Source organism: Rhincodon typus, chromosome 5, assembly GCF_021869965.1.
Source record: "Rhincodon typus isolate 14 chromosome 5, sRhiTyp1.1, whole genome shotgun sequence".
In the NCBI taxonomy this organism is placed as follows: domain Eukaryota; kingdom Metazoa; phylum Chordata; class Chondrichthyes; order Orectolobiformes; family Rhincodontidae; genus Rhincodon; species Rhincodon typus.
Genome location: NC_063336.1, coordinates 7,445,833 through 7,462,286, shown reverse-complemented (window position 1 = coordinate 7,462,286; position 16,454 = coordinate 7,445,833). Strand labels below are relative to the sequence as shown.

The following is a 16,454-nucleotide window of genomic DNA, read 5'->3' as shown; positions in this document are numbered from 1 at the left end:
TTTATGTAACCATAAAATATCTTCTTATTGATTTTGATGTCCCCATCAAGTTTTCTTTCATAATCCCTTTTAATAGTTATTATAAGTCGCTTTGTGGTCCTTTGCTGGACTTTGTATCTTTCTGTGCTGTTTTTTGCATTTTTATAAGCCCTTGCTGTTAGTTTTATGCTGTTTCTTATCTCTTTAATAAAGTGGCTTTGGATTTTTTTTTGTGAAGTGGAGCTTTTCCCTCTCAGCGGTATAAATTAGTTTAGTATTGTGTTAAATGTTTCTTTAAACATCCTCCACTGTTCTTCAGTTGTTTTACCCATTAGCAGACTATGTACAGTCTCTGTCTCATCTCATTAAAGTCAGCCTAACGTCAAGCTAAAAGTCTAGTACCTGATTCAAACTCTTCACTTTCAAGCACTACACTGAACTCGATCACGTTAAGATCATGATGTGATAAATGTTCATACACAACTAGGTTACTAATTAAATCTGGCTCATTACTCATTACTAAATCCAGCACTGGTTGTCCCCTTGTTGCATCCAGGAAATACTGTTGTAGGAAACTATCCCGAACATACTCCACAAATTCACTGCCTTTCAGGCGGGTGGTTGTCTGCTTCTCCCAATCTATGTTGAAATTAAAATCCCTCATTGATATTCCTTTGGATTTGCTGCACATTTGCCTGATTTCTGCATTTATACAATCTAGCACTTCAGGGCTGCTACCAGAGGGTCTGAACACAACACCTGTCACAATATTAGATCCTTTACTGTTCCTCAGTCTCTACTGAATGCTTTCCCCAAATTATATCTGCTCTCATCACTGAAGCAATTTTGTTTCTAATTTGTAAGGCTACTCCACCTCCTCTGCCATTTGCCCCTCTTGGCATTCAGTAAGAATTGTAAAAGGATGGAATGGAGCTCATTAGGGACTAAAAAGGGGACATAAGCACGGAAGGAGTTAGGAAACCTGAAATACTAAATTAGTACTTGGCATCATTTACCAAAAAGAAGTGCTGGCCAAATTGTCATGAAAACGGCTAAAGGTGAGATACTGACAATGAGGGTGTACTAGATAGACAGTCAGTAATTAAAGTTGATAAGTCACTAGGATCAGATCAAATGTCTCCAGGAATTTTGAGGAAAGCATGTGTGGAACTGATGAGGCACTGACCACAATTTTCCAAACCTCCCTTTTACCTGAACTTGGATGCCAGGTTTTTAAGATTCATGGATGAGAACTCTTGAATCCCTATGTTCTGTAGCTTCCTGCAATCTTTCTCTATTTAAATAAATATTCAGCTCCTCTATTTTTCCTGTCAAAGTGTATAACCTGTCATTTCCCCACATAATTTCCATCTGCCCAGTTTTTGCTCACTCGACTTGTCTATATCCTTCTGCAGACGATGCGTCATTCTCACCACTTGCCTTCCCGCCAATTTTTGTGTCATCTACAAACTTGGCTACAGTACATTCATTTTCTTTATCCACTCACAGAGTTCCATTCCTACCAAGTCAATTATGTCCAAAGAATCACTTGCAATAGCTGCTTTTCCCACTTGTGCATCTTTACCTCTTGTGTCACCAATGACCAATCTTTGGCTTTCTCATACTTTTCATCCAAATGCTGTCCTTCGGTAACGTCATGGTTTCCTCACATATACGGATGACACCCAGACCTACTTCTCCACAACATCCCTCAATTCCTTCAATGTTGCTGCTTCTTTGAGCAGAAATTTCCTCCAATTACGTACTGGGAAGACTGAAGCCATGTTTTCAATCCCTGCAACAAAACCCAGACCTTCGACTGCATCTTTCTTCCCAAGAAACCATGGGACATTAGACTAGTCTGTTCACAAATCTGTTGCCAAATTTGACCAAGGTTAACTTCCAACCGTATATTTGTGCCACCATTACTTCCAGCTCTGTAACATCATCCAATTTAGCCACCTTTCAGCTCATCAAATTCTGGAACTCTTGTTTATACCTTTGTTATTTTGGGTTTGATTAATCCAATGCACTCCTGGTTGGTCTTCCACATTCTATCCTGTGAAAATCTGAGGTCATCCAAAATGCTACAAACTTTGCCTTAATTCACATTTACCTGTGACTCCTGTATTTAGTGACCTACGCTCCCATTCAAACAATATCATCACTTAAAAATTATTGTCCTTGTTTTCAAAATCCTCCATGACCCACTACTTCTTGTCTTCTTCTCCAGTCATACAATCTGCTAATATATCTGCATATTTCTCATTCTGACACTTGCAGCATCTCTTATTTTAATCATTCCACCCTTGATTGGCACTCTATTAATGCCCTCTTTCAGGGAATCCAAACATTTTCTGATTAACATTGCTGTTGAGAGGCTCATGGTTTTTCAAAAAAACTGTTCAAAAAATTCCTACTACTTCTACTGATACAGGGACCAAACCTGGAGTTTGAGAAAGTTATGTTACACACACATTTGAAGCAAAAGTGCAGGGATCTAAAGCTGCCTCACAGCTGTTCAACGGTACCCATTGTTGCCCTGAAGCCTGTGAGCCCACTAAAAGATTTTCTTTATATCCTCTGCCTCTCTTCTCTCCTGCATTCCTCTAATCCTCACTTGGAGTCATAACTCCTACATTGGGAGGTTCTGTGTTATGCTCTGGAATTCTCCCAAAGGTCCTCTGCCACTCTTTCTTCCTTTCAGATAATTTCTTAAAATCTAGCTCTTCATTTGACCTAATATCTGATATGGCTCAATGTTATATTTTGTTTGATAATGCTCTTGTGAAATGCTTTTTAAACTTTTTTTTTACACTAAAGATGCCTCTTGTTCAGTAGCAGAAGAAGCAAAACCAACATGAGAAAATCTTTTTATTTTAGCACAAGTGGTTAGTATCAGGAATAGAACTCCTGAGCGAATGAAGGCAGATTCAATTATGGCTTTCAAAAAGAAACTCAATAAATATTTGAAGATAAAAGGTAATTACTGGTTTATGGGAAAAGGGCAAGTAGGTGGGACTAGCTGAATTGTACTATCAAAGGTCCAGAACAGAGTCAGTGGGCCACATAGCCTCCATCTGTGTTGTAACTAGTCAATGATTCTATAGTGTGTGTTGGAGGATATCATTACATTGAGAAGGCCCTAAATTTACTTCTTTGAACCGCTGCAGTCTATTTAGTGTAGTTACACTTACAATGCTGTTGGAGAGAGTTCCAGGATAGTGACGTTGCACAGAAGGGCCGGTGATGTATTTCCAAGTCAGGATGGTGCATGGCGTGGAGTGGATTAATGCCCATTTGCCATTTCCCAGGTAACTGCTGTCTGTGTCTGTCTAGAGGCAGTGATCATGGGTTTGGAAGGTGCTGCCGAAGAAGTCTGAATGAATTTCTCTGAAGCATCTTGCACAAAGTGCACACTGCAGCTATGGCGCATTGGTGGTGGAGGGACTCAACATTTGTGAATGTGATGCCAATCAAGTGGCTGCTTGACTTGGTTGATGTCAAGCTTCTTGATTTTTGTTGGAGCTGCACTCATCCAGGCAAATACTGTATTATAGCAGATGCTAAAAATGCAGCTGTAAGTGAGGAGCATACAGATTCATATCGCATAGCAAAAAAAACTACACTTACCAGTTAGTAGTATATGTGAATCCTATGAATGGAAGGTGGTGCCCAGAGAAAGCCGTATGTGTAGGTGGAGGCATCGTCTCCTAAAATAGAATTAAAGGCACGTTTTACTGACTTGTTTCTTTTCTTATACTTATGATAGGTTTAAAAACCTATCTAAACTAATGATGGCTTCTGTGTCCTTTCCTCACTGATAACGTGTACCATTCACTAAATAATTACCTCCTGCTGATGTAATCTTGTCTCAACAAGGAAGGATCATGAGAGAATCCTTAACACCATGAAGCACTAGTTTCCACTCCTTTCCACCAGTTTTACTTTATTAGTAACTTTCTCTTCACAGAGCACTTCACAGAAAATATTAAATCATATCACAAATTTCTTATTCTTAGGGCTTTGCAATGCCATAACATTTGTTACGTTGACCGTAAGAACTATGCTTTTTCCAGTGATTCTTGCCTCCAGTAAACATCATTTTGTAAAATTCCTACCTGTCTACATCTATCTTGACCTAATCCAAAATAGCAAAGTTTTATTTGCAATAAGACACAACTTGAAGGATGACATGTGTACAAGCAACATGAAGAAAATAATTAAGAAAGGTGAGAGAATATATTTCAAAACAAAATATCAAAAAGATTCTGGCTTCACATTAGGATCATAATTCATTTTAACTTCAACCCAATTACCATGTTGATGCAAATCCTATCCCTCAGTACATTCTCCAGAAAGTTTAAACTAGTGATGGATTGAACAATTTCGTAGATTTCATGCTGGAACCTATACTGTGCAAACATGTCTTCTCCTCATAAATTTGATGAATAAACTCTTTGGCACTTAGACAAAATGCTGTATACACAGTTAAGCACTTCCAACGTAACATACACTTTACATAAACTGAGTCAACCTTCCATTTTATTGTTTAATCCCAGTTTCGTGATTGCCTATATTATTCTCAAACAAACCAAAATTTATCAGGTAACATGGACATACAAGATTCTTACGGGACTTGACAGGATAGATGTGGAAAGGTTGTTTCCCGCTGTGGGAGAGTCTAGGACCAGAGGGAATAATCTCAGAACAATGGGTTGCACATTTAAGATATAGGTGAGGAAGTATTTCCTCTCTCAGAGGGTAATGAATCTATGGAATTCTTTACTGCAGAGGATTTTCAAGGCTGGGTCATTATGTATAATCAAGGTTGAGATAGACAGATTTTAAATCTGTAAGATAATCAAGGATTACGGGGAAAAGGGAGGAAAGTAAAGTTGAAGATTATCAGATCAGCCATGATCTCACTGAATGGCAAAGCAAACTCGGTGGTTGAATGACCTATTTCTGCTCCTACATTCTATAGCCTTTTACGAACTAACGTTAACTGGAATATTGTTGAGGGGGTGAATAATCCAAAAATATAGAACCTGCATTTAAGAAGCTGACAGGACAGATACAAAGAAGGATATTTCAAATAATACGAGGAAAACAATTAAAATGATGTCAGACAGAAGTTCTTGAAGAGCTGAAAAGAGATAACATGTCTTTTTCTGCTCCGATGCTGACTGACATGCTGTGTCCTGCTAACATTCTATTTTTATTTCAGAACTGCAGCATTTTCTTTTTATCTCTACAGAATTACTAATGAATGATTTTTTTGTTAAATCCTGCTGGTTTAATGAAAGATCAACTGTCTAAGATATGGCTTCACCTTAGAGGCACCTAGAATTACATCCTCTTCTAAACTAAATTCCTCTTCTTCAAACTCATACATATGAAGTAACTTACAGAATTTTTCAAACAGTCATCATCCACATCAAAATTTGACGTGTCTGTGGGACTGCTAACTTCAGGGATATAAGGTGCTTCACAATTTCTGATGTTGTCCCAATCGATGCCACCAAAGAATGGATGTTTCTTAAAGTCTTCAATCCCATGTTGACCCAGCCGGTGCTCCCTGCTACAGATCAGCCTCCGAATAAGATCTTTAGCATTTTCAGAAACATCGGTGATTTGCACTGGGAACTGAAATCGCTCCTGGTTGTTGGAGAGTTAAATACAGAAGTTAACCACATGCTTAGAAACAAGAGGCTTCCAGGTATTATTTCGTAAAGCATCAGAAATTACCAGACCTAAATCACCATTGACACTGTCCTTGATACAAATATAATATTTTTTGAACTGTTTCTTAAATTTTAGGGCAATCCTGAGGAAGTGGTAACTATCCAGTTCAAAATAGAAAGTAAAAATTCAGAGTGAAATATTCACCTTCTGCATTTCTGTTCATTATTCACCTGGCTTCCAGAGCCTTTACGTATACAAACCACAACAAGCAAAAAGTATTTTGAAACACAAAAGAAACACATTTATATAGTAATGTATTTATACACGCATCCATTCAGTTTCAATTTTCTTTTTGCTAGAACTAGACTGAGGAGGTGGAGACTGAGCAGTTGAGGAAGAAGGAATGGAGGGGAGAGGGGAAAGGGAGAAAACAGAGAACCAAATTAAAATGGGAAATGCTGGCATTGGATTGAGGGGCAGTTGGAAGGGAAGGGTGTGTTAACTAGTAGGAAAAGGAAGACTAGGAAAAGGAAGACGAGGGAAGATGGGAGCAAAGCAGTTCTTTTTTAAATTCATTTGTGGGATGTGGGCATTGCTGGCTGGTCAGCATTTATTGCCCGTCCCTAGTTGCCCTGGAGAAGGTAGTAATGAGCTGCCTTCTTGAACTACTGCAGTCCAACTGCTGTGGATTGAGCCAAAATGCCATAAGGGAGGGGATTCCAGAATTTTGACCCAGTGACAGTGAAACAACAGCGATATATTTGCAAGTCAGGATGGTGAGTGGCTTGGAGGTGAACTTGAAGGTGGTGGTGTTCCCATATATCTGTTGCACTTGTTCTTCTACATGGAAAAGTGGTCATGCGTTTGGAAGTGCTGCCTGAGGATCTTTGGTGAATTTCTGCAGTGCATCTTGCAGATAGTACCCACTGCTGCTACTGAGCATTGGTGGTGGAGGGAGTGAATGCTTGTGAATGTAGTGCCAATCAAGCGGGCTGATTTGTCCTCGATGGTGTCAAGCTTCTTGAGTGTTGTTGGGGCTGCACTCCCCACAAGCAAGAGGGGAGTATTCCATCACACTCCTGACTTGTGCCTTGTAGATGGTGAACAGGTTTTGGGAAGTCAGGAAGTGAGTTACTTGCTGCAGTATTCCTAGTCTCTGACCTGCTCTTGTAGCCACTATGTTTACGTGGTGTGTCCAGTCGAATTTCTGGTCAATGTGGGGTAAGGAAGAGAGACAGAAGAGCAGAAGGCATCTGCCAAAGTTTGCATGCTGAACCTTTCCTGCAAACTGTCATCGGAAATTGCAAACATCGTCAGGTGCCTTCCCCACCATACCTTTGCCACTTTCCACCCAACAGGACAAAATAAAGGAAATATGGAGATGGATGCAGAATTATACAGAAATACAAGGAGAAAAAACAACAAGGACAGAGCAGCAAAAAGACACAGGGAAGGAGAAAGATAATAAAACAGGCAAACACTCAGGAGAAAGAAAAAGAGAGAAGCTGCAGAATATCAAGAGAAAGAGAAGAGGCAATAAACACAGAGGTGACAGGGACTATGAAGAGACTGCATGTTCTGCCTTGGAATGAGCAATCGCATAATGATGCATTTGTGGTACTGAAGTTTATTGTGGTACACTTGTTATAAATATGACTCTGTCAAGTCTTTATTTCCTTCACAACATTGAATTTTTGTTGATTGTCAAATATGAATTTCCATTCATATATCGATGCCACCATTTAGACTGCATGTTCCATCTCTGTAACATTGCACAATTCTGCTCCACCTCAGCTGTTCTGCTGTTGTAACCCTCAGCAATGCCTCTGTAACTACCAGACTTGACTATTTTAGTGTATAGCTGGACAGTCCCCCATTTCTACCCTTCATGACTTGATGTCATTCCAAACTCTCTCATTCATTCATTATCCCTGTGCTCTTTGACTAACGCTGGTTCGTAGTTTTTCAATACCATAATTTTAAGAGCCTAGTCCTTGTTTTCAATTCTCTACGTGACCTCGTCCTGCCCTGTCTGTGTAATCTCCTACTGCTGCGCCATCCTTTGAAATGTGTGGGTTTCTCTAATTCTGGTGTCATAACCATCCCCACCTTTCTTCATCATTGGTAGTCTTACTTATAGCTGCCTAGGCTCTAGTTCATGGTTTCTATCCTTAAACCTCCTTCAAGATACTCTTTAAAACCTACCTCCTGGATCATGTATTTTGTCATCTGCCCTATAATCTCCTTTTGTTGCTCTGTGTCATATGGATTAATGAAGCACTAGGGAATTTTATCAAGTTAGGTGTTATATAAATATGTATTTTTGCTGTTCTTGTAGTCCAATTCACTGACCATATAGTATGAGAATAGGCCATTCTCCTGCCCGCTCTTTACAATCATCTTGGATCTCCTTTGCTGAATTCTAAAGTTTTCTAAATCCTCAGGCTTACAATGTTTTGGCAACTCTATACGACTCCTCCTGGATCTAATAAGATCTTTGAGCCTGCTCTGCCATTTTAGACCATAGCTGATCATCTACTTCACTGCCACATTTGCAAGTTATCCCCAAATCTCTTGATATTGTTAATAACACAAAATTCATCAATCTCTGTTTTGAATGCAATGACTGAGCCCACTGGGAAAGAGAATTCTGAAGATTCGACACACTCTAAATAAGGAAATTCCTTCTCATGTCAGTCCCAAATGGCTTACCTTTTACTCTTAAACTGGGGTTCTGGACCCCACAGGCAGACAAAATTTCCTTTCGGCATCTACTCCATCTATCCCTAGAAGAATTCTTTGAGTTTCTATTTCATTGCCTTTCATACTTTTAAACTCCAGAGAATATAGGCACAGTTTGCTCATTGGATAGTTCCACTATCCCAGAAATCAGTGTGATGAATCTCTGTTGCATTCCCACTGTGGCAAGCACATCCTTCCTTAAGCAAGGGGAACGGGAATGCACACAACACTTTACGTGCAGTCTCACCAATGTTTAATACAAAACAATACAAATACAAAACAAAACTTCTTCAAACCTGAACTCGAATCCTCTTGCAGTAAAGACTTACATTCTAATTGCCTTCTGAATCGCCTGTTACCCATGTATGCTGGCTTTCAGTGATTTAAGAACAGGGATACCTAGGTTTCTTTGGATATCAATACTTTTCAATCTCTTAATAAATACTCTGCACTTCCATTCTTCCCACCAAAATGGATAGTTTTCAATTGTCCACATTATATTGCAGGTGTCATGCTCTTGCTTACTCACTCAAGTCTACATAAATCCCCATGAAATCTCTTTGCATCTTGCTCGCAACATGCATTTCCCAAATTTTGTATTATCTACAGAGTTGAAAATATTGCCCTCAAATCCAAATCATTTGTGATAGATTCAGAACAGTTGATCCTTCTTATGCCCCACTGGTTGGTCACAGGCTGCCAACCTGAGAATGACTTATTTATTCCTAATCTCTGTTTTCTGCCTGTTAATTAATCTTCAATCCATAGTAATCCCATGAGTTTTAATTTTGTTTACTAACCTCCAATGAGAGACCTATTCAAAAGCCTTCTAAAAATCCAAATACACCATATTCCATGGGTCACCCTCATCAACTCTGCTAGCAACATCCTCAAAAATCTCTAACAGGTTTCTTCAAACATGAATACTGTTTCATTAATCCATACTGACCCCAGCCAATTAGATAATTATTTTCTATATATCCAGTAATCATATTCTTTATTATAGAGTCCATGTATATTTGCTATGATTAAAATTAAAAGGTTGCTCTCCCTTCTTTCTTAAGCAGTGGGGTTAAATTTGCAACCTTCTAATCTGCAGACATTGTTGCAGAATTACTAGAAATTTGAAAGATGATCACCAATATATCCACTGTCCCTGCAGCCATCTGTTAACACTCTAAGTGAAAATCATCAGGTCTTGAGAATCTGTTAACTTCCAGTCCCACTAATTTCTCCAAGATGACTTTATTTTTTATTGATAGTAATTTGTTTCAGCTCCAAACTCTCACTAGACCCTTGGATCTTAATTATTTTAGGGAGACTTCTTGTGTCTTCCTCTGTGGAGACACACACAAGGGGTACATTCTTTTTCCATTTCCAATTATAAATTCTTTAATAGACCCAATTTGTCTTTGCTAATCTTTCCTTTTTCATGCACCTACAGAAGATTTTACAATCTATTTTAATGTTTATTGCTATCTTCCGTACATATTTAATTTTCTTTTTCATTACAAACATTTTGGACCTCCTTTACTGAATTCTAAAATTTTCTAAATCTTAAGGCTTACATTATTTTTTGGCAACTGTAAGTTTCCTCCTGAGATCTAATAATATCTTTAACTTTTAAACTGTGGCCCTCTCACTTTGCCTTTTCGGTATTTGTGCCTGAATGAAAAATATGTTTTCTGAGAATTAAGCATTAATTCTTTAAATACTGGTCAAAGCCTATTCACTATCAAACCTTTAAATGTATCTTTCTAATGCACCACAGAGAACTTCCTCTTCATACCTTCAAAATTGCTCCTGTTTAGATTTAAGACCCTGCAGTAGCATAGTGGCTCAGTGGTTAGCACTGCTGCCCCACAGCACCAGAGACTCAGTTTTGATTCCAGCCTTGGGTGACTATGAGTTTGCATGTTCTTCCCTGGGTCTGTCACCACTCTTTCCTTGTGTGCACTTCTGCCATGAGCTCCAGTTTCCTTCCACAGTCCAACGTTGTGCAGGTTAGGTGGAATGGCCATGCTAAATTTCCTCGTAGTGTCCAGAGATGTTCAAGCTAGGTGAATTAGTCATGGGAAATGTGGGGATATAGGGATAGGGTGGGAGGGTGGGGCTGGCTCTGGGTGGGATGCTCTTCAGACGGTTGGTGCAGTCTCAATGGGCTAAAAGGCATTTTCTATGATTCTAGTTTCAGAATGAACTTCATATTTTACAAACTTACTGGACAATTCTATCAAACTATGCTCGCTATTTCCTACAACTAGGTTATTAATTAGCATTTCTTCAATGAATAATACTAGATCTTAAATAGTCTTTGACCTAGTTGCAAAAACAGAAAATGCTGGGAAAGCCCAACAGGTCTGGCAGCTGTGCAAAGAAAGCAGGGATAACATTTCAAGGCCAGTGACCCTTCTTCAGAACTGTCCTAGTTTGTTCCTCAACATTCAAACCTATCTCAAATGTATTTCAGGAAATCTTCCTTCTCAGACCCGAAATGTTAACTCTGCTTTTTCCTACACAGATGCTGCCAGACCTGTTGAGCTTTTCCAGCAACCTTGTTTTTGTTCCTCCACAGCATTGGTGCTCATTAGATTTACCTAGTTTACATGCAGATTGAAGTCACCTACTATTACTACATTCCCTTTGCTCTGTGCACCTCTAAGTTCATGATTTATGTCATGTACTAAATTACCATTACTGTTTGGTGGTCTATAAACCACTCCTACTCCTGTTGCCTCTTGCCATTTTCTTAGTTCAATTTCTAATCATTAGCATTTCTAGTTAGGTGATTCGACCATAATATAGATGGCTTCACTGCTACTTTCCTAGCTGTTTTTATTTTTTTTATGGTATGTGGGGGGGTCACTGGCTGGGCCAGCATTTATTTTGCATCCCAAGTTATTTTACGGAAGGTGATGGTGACTGCCTTCTTGAGCAGCTGCAGTCCATGTGAATAGGTATACCCACAGTGCTATTAGGAAGGGGAAAAGGAGGTTGCAACAAACAACTGGGTAACCACAAACATTTCAACAGTGCCATGCAAGGTGTAATGGTACGAAATCTTAAAGTTTTTATATGATGCATCTCACAATCAGAATTACTTACACTTTCCATCTCATGCTGCAAAAGGAATGTTGGTGTTAATTCCCTCTCCACCAAAACATACAAATTTCCATCCTGTCTCCAACTTGAGAACTGATATGCCAATCGAGTAATTTTTTTTGCTAAGCCTGTTCCTTCTCTGAACTTACAATACGTTTTGAAAAGGAAGAAACTTAAAGCAGAAGACAACATTTTAACATAATTTCCCATCCTTGTAAAGTAACATAGCTTTTAGAGAGATAGGTGTAGACCATTTAGCAGAATGCTTCCTTCCTAATAAAACAACACATCTTAGATTGCTAAGGAACCTTATTGGAACCAATCATGCCTATTGTCATCTAACAGGGGAAAAGATCGAAAATCACAGGTTTGGGGGCGAGAGATAGATTAAAGACACTCACTTTGTGGTTCATAATTTTTCCGTAGGTTTCTACTAAAGATTCCGCATAAAAAGGTGTTTCTCCAAAAAGCATTTCATACATGCAGACACCAAGTGACCACCAGTCGCATTCTGGCCCATACTTTCCTTTGCCATCTTCCATAGCCTGCAGGATTTCAGGAGAAATGTAGTCAGGTGTCCCAACTGCAACTGAAGACTGGACCTGTATCACAGAAATAAATGTTAGATTTCTTGGAATCAACCCAAACAACAATCAGGTCTCATCTCTCTTCCCAAACCCAAGTGTTCCCTCAGATTCTTTTTTCTGAAGTGCCTTTGTAAGACATTTTCCCAATACTTCTGGAGAGGACATTGAATATAAGCCTTCATCAAGTGCTAATGATTTTGAGCAGTTTCTGATGAGCCAGATGAAGGAAGTTCATTGACTCGTAATGTTAATTCTACTTCTCTGCCACAGGAACATACAAATTAGGAGGCGATAGCCTAGTGGTATTATTGCTGGATTGTTAATCCAGAGACCCGGATAATATTCTGGGAACCCAGGTTCGAATCCCGCCATGACAGATGGTGGAATTTGAATTCAATAAAATGCCTGAAATTAAGAATCTAATGATGACCATGAATCCATTGTAGATTGTCGGAAAAATCCACCTGGCTCACTAATGTCCTTTAGGGAAGGAAATTGCCATCCTTACCTGGTCTGGCCTACATGTGACTCCAGACCCACAACAACATGGCCTGCTCTGAACTGCACTCTAGGCAATTAGGGATGGACAATAAATGCTGCCTAGCCAGTGACGTCTTCATCCCGTTAATGAATAAAGGAGAAAAAAGGAGCAGCAGTAAGCTGCTTGGTCCCTCGAGCTATTTGATAACATCATATCTACCACTGTCTTAAATGGGTGACCCATTATTTTTAAACACTGAGCCCAAGTCCCTGAATTGTACCCAGGAATAAAGATTCTCTCTCTTCAGGATCGCATCTGTTTCACTCAAGGCACCTCTTATTCTTCTATCATCCAGGAGATACAAGCCAGATCTGTGCAACCTTTCCTCACAAGACAACCCATTCATTCCAGGTATTAGTCTAGCAAACATCTGAACTGCTTTCAACACAATTACATTCTTTCTCAGAGATGGAAACCAATATTATACACAATATTCCAGATACTGTCTTACCGATGCCCTATAAAAACTGAAATATAGCCTGCATACTTTTGTATTCAATTCCACTTGCAATAAACTATAACATTCTATTAGCTTTCCTCATCATTTACTGCACCCACATACTAATCTTTTTGTGATTCCTTTAGGACATGCAGATCCCTCCATTCAGATTTGTACAATTTCTCACCATTTAAATGAAATTTGTTTTTACTCTGAAATGGACAATTTCACACTTTTCCAAACTATACTCATTTTTTGAGGTCTTTGCCCACTCATCTAACTTATCCCTTTTGTAGCTTCCTCATTTGTCCTCTCACCTTACTTTCTGAACTATCTTGTGTCACTAGCAAATTTAACAATCACACCTTTGGCCCATCGTCCAACTTAATTATATAAATTGTAAAAAGTTGAGGACCAACATGATCATTTCAGCACACCATTCATTACATTTTACCAACTAGAAAATGACATTTTATGTCTACTTTCTGCTTCCTGTCTTTCTTCTCACTAATTTTCTATCCATGCCGATATGTTAGCCTCTACAACATATGTTTTTATTTTCCAAAATAACTTTTCATGTGGCATCTCATCAAATCATCTCGCTGGTTAGCACTGCTGCCTCACAACACCAGGATTTGATTCCAGCCTCGGGTGACTGTCTATGCGAAGCCTGCACATTCTCCCCGTCTTTGCATGGGTTTCCTCCGGGTGCTCCCGTTTCCTCCTACAGTCCAAAGATGTGCAGGTTAGGTGGACTGGCCATGTTAAATTGCCCGTAGTGTCCAGGGATGTGCAGGGTTACAGGGATAGGGTAGAGGAATGTGTCTGGTTGGGATGCTCTTTGGAGGGTTGGCATAGAGTCAATGGGCCAAATGGCCTGAGTCCATACTTTAGGGATTCTATGATTGTATGAAATGCCTTCTGGAAATCTAAGAACATATGCCCACCAGTTCTCCTTTATCCAGAACACATTACATCCTTAAAGAATTCCAATAAATTGGATAAACATGACTGTTCTTTTCTCAAAATTGTGTTGACTTTATTTGATTACATCAAACTTTTCTAAATGCTGCGTTACAACTCAATTATTACTAGCTTCTAACATCTTCCTTATGACAGATGTTGATCTAACTAGCCTGCAGCGTCCTGCTTTTTATCTTCTTTTTGCAATTAAAGGAGTTACCTACTTTTCAATTTAACAGGACCATTTATGAACAAGCATAGGAAATTCTGCAGCATTAAAATCAATGCATCATCATCTTACAAGCCACTTCTTCTAACTCCCCAGGATAAAGTCCTTCATGACCTGGGAATTGTCAGCTTGCTAGTCTGAATATTTGCTCAGTACCACTTCCCTCATGCTTGTAATTTTCTTGGTTCATCCATCCCTTCCACTTCCTGATTTACAGATATTTCTGAGATGTTGCTTGTATCTTCTACAGTGAAAACCAATGCAAAAATCTATCTAATTTAGCTGTTATCTCCTAATTTTCAACAACTTGTCAGATCCACTTTCTGTATGATCCATGTTCACTTTAACTCAATTATTTTCCTTTTCAATCATTTATAGAAACTCTTGCTATCTGTCTTTATATATCAAATTAGCTTTCTCTTATTAATCTTTTAGCCAATCTTCACTTATTTTTAATATTGTGCTAATGTTTTAATGTGCCATCCATCTTTGTACAAAACATTTTCCTTTAAGTTTGATGCTATCTTGCATTTTACTTGAGTGAACCACAGATTGTGGAATTTTCCTACTTGTCGGAATACATCTGTTTTCCCCTTAAAATAAGTATCACTGTATCACTAATGATTATCACTTAATCTAATTTGCCCTTCACAGTTGTTGCAGAATCAGCTAAGTTTACCGCCCAAATTCTAAACACTAACCCCAATAACCACCTTTCTAGATGGCATTCACCATTATTTAGAAACAATGACTAAACTCTTCATTTCATTGTACCATCTAATCATGGTTAAACAAAGAGACTGTGAAATGATTATACACAGGATTTATAATGTTAACAAGTTGCATATGTTACTCATACTCCAAGTAGACAAATTATCCAAAAGAGAAGATTTGGGAAAAAAAGACTAAAAAAGACCGGCACAGTAGAATATTGTAAGTGAAAGGCAGAATTGTTTTATCCACTCATGGAATTTGGGCATCACTAGCTGGGCCAGTATTTATCGCCCATCTCCAGCTGCCCATGAGAAAGTTGGGGTAGTGAGCTGCCTTCTTGAACTGCTGCAGACCATGTGCTCTAGCTGACCCACAATGTTAGGGAAGGAGTTCCAGAATTTTGGCCCAATGACAGTGGAGGAACACCACTTGGAGGGGAATTTGCAAGTCGGGATATTCCCACATATCTGCTGCCTCTGTACTTAGAACATAGAACAGTACAGCACAGTACAGGCCCTTCGGCCCACAATGTTGTGCCGACCTATTATCTTACTCTAAGATCAAACTACCCTGCATACCCTGCAAACTACCTTGGCATAGAGTCAATGGGCCGAATGGCCTGAGTCCATACTTTAGGGATTCTATGATTGTATGAAATGCCTTCTGGAAATCTAAGAACATATGCCCACCAGTTCCCCTGGTGGATAGGCATCCATGTGCCTATCCAAGAGTTGCTTAAATGTCCCTAATGTATCTGACTCCACTACCACCGCCGGCAGCGCATTCCACGTACCCACCACTCTCTGTGTAAAGAAGGATGGTAGTGGTCATAGGTTTGGAAGGTGCTGTTGTCTTCCTGAATCTCTGTAGTGCATTTTAATGGTATACACTGCTGGTACTGAGTGTTGATGGTAGAGGGAGTGAAAAATTGTGAATATGGTGTCAATTCAATGATGCTGCTTTGTCCTGGATGGTGTCAAGCTTCTTTAGTGTTGTTGATGCTGCACTCATCCAAGTGGGGAGCATTCCATCACAGTCCTTGCTTCTGCCTTGTAAATGGTGGCTATGCATTGGGGAATCAGGAAGTGATTTAGTTTCTGCAGAATACCTAGCCTCTGATCTGCTCTTATCGTCACTGTGTTCATTTGACTAACCCAGCTCAGTTTCTGGTCAATGGTAATCTCCAAAATATTGATAATAGAGGATTCAGCAAGGGCGATGCCACTGAATCACAAGGGCAATGGTGAGTTAGCATCAGAGTAGAAGGAAAGTCAATTTTCCTACTCCACTGATGCTGCCTGACCTGCTGTGTTCCTCCAGCTCCATACTGTGTTGACTCTGACTCCAGCATTTGTAGACAACAAGGTGCAGGGCTGGATGAACACAGCAGGCCAAGCAGCATCATAGGAGCAGAAAGGCTGACGTTTCGGGCCTAGACCCTTCATCAGAAAAGGGTCTTTTCTGATGAAG

The 16,454-nt window shown here is 39.4% G+C and overlaps 1 protein-coding gene across 1 annotated transcript in view; it reads right to left on the bottom strand.

Moving 5' to 3' along the window:
* The window catches only part of LOC109916915 (serine/threonine-protein kinase MRCK alpha-like), a 323,123-nt gene that overhangs the window by 205,823 nt on the left and 100,846 nt on the right, over positions 1–16,454 (bottom strand). Inside the window, exons 7-9 of the mRNA XM_048596650.1 lie at positions 11,913–12,113; positions 5,392–5,640; positions 3,613–3,692 (exon numbers count right to left, since the gene is read on the bottom strand). Of these exons, the coding sequence (XP_048452607.1) occupies positions 3,613–3,692; positions 5,392–5,640; positions 11,913–12,113 (530 nt within the window). The remainder of the gene's footprint in view (positions 1–3,612; positions 3,693–5,391; positions 5,641–11,912; positions 12,114–16,454) is intronic.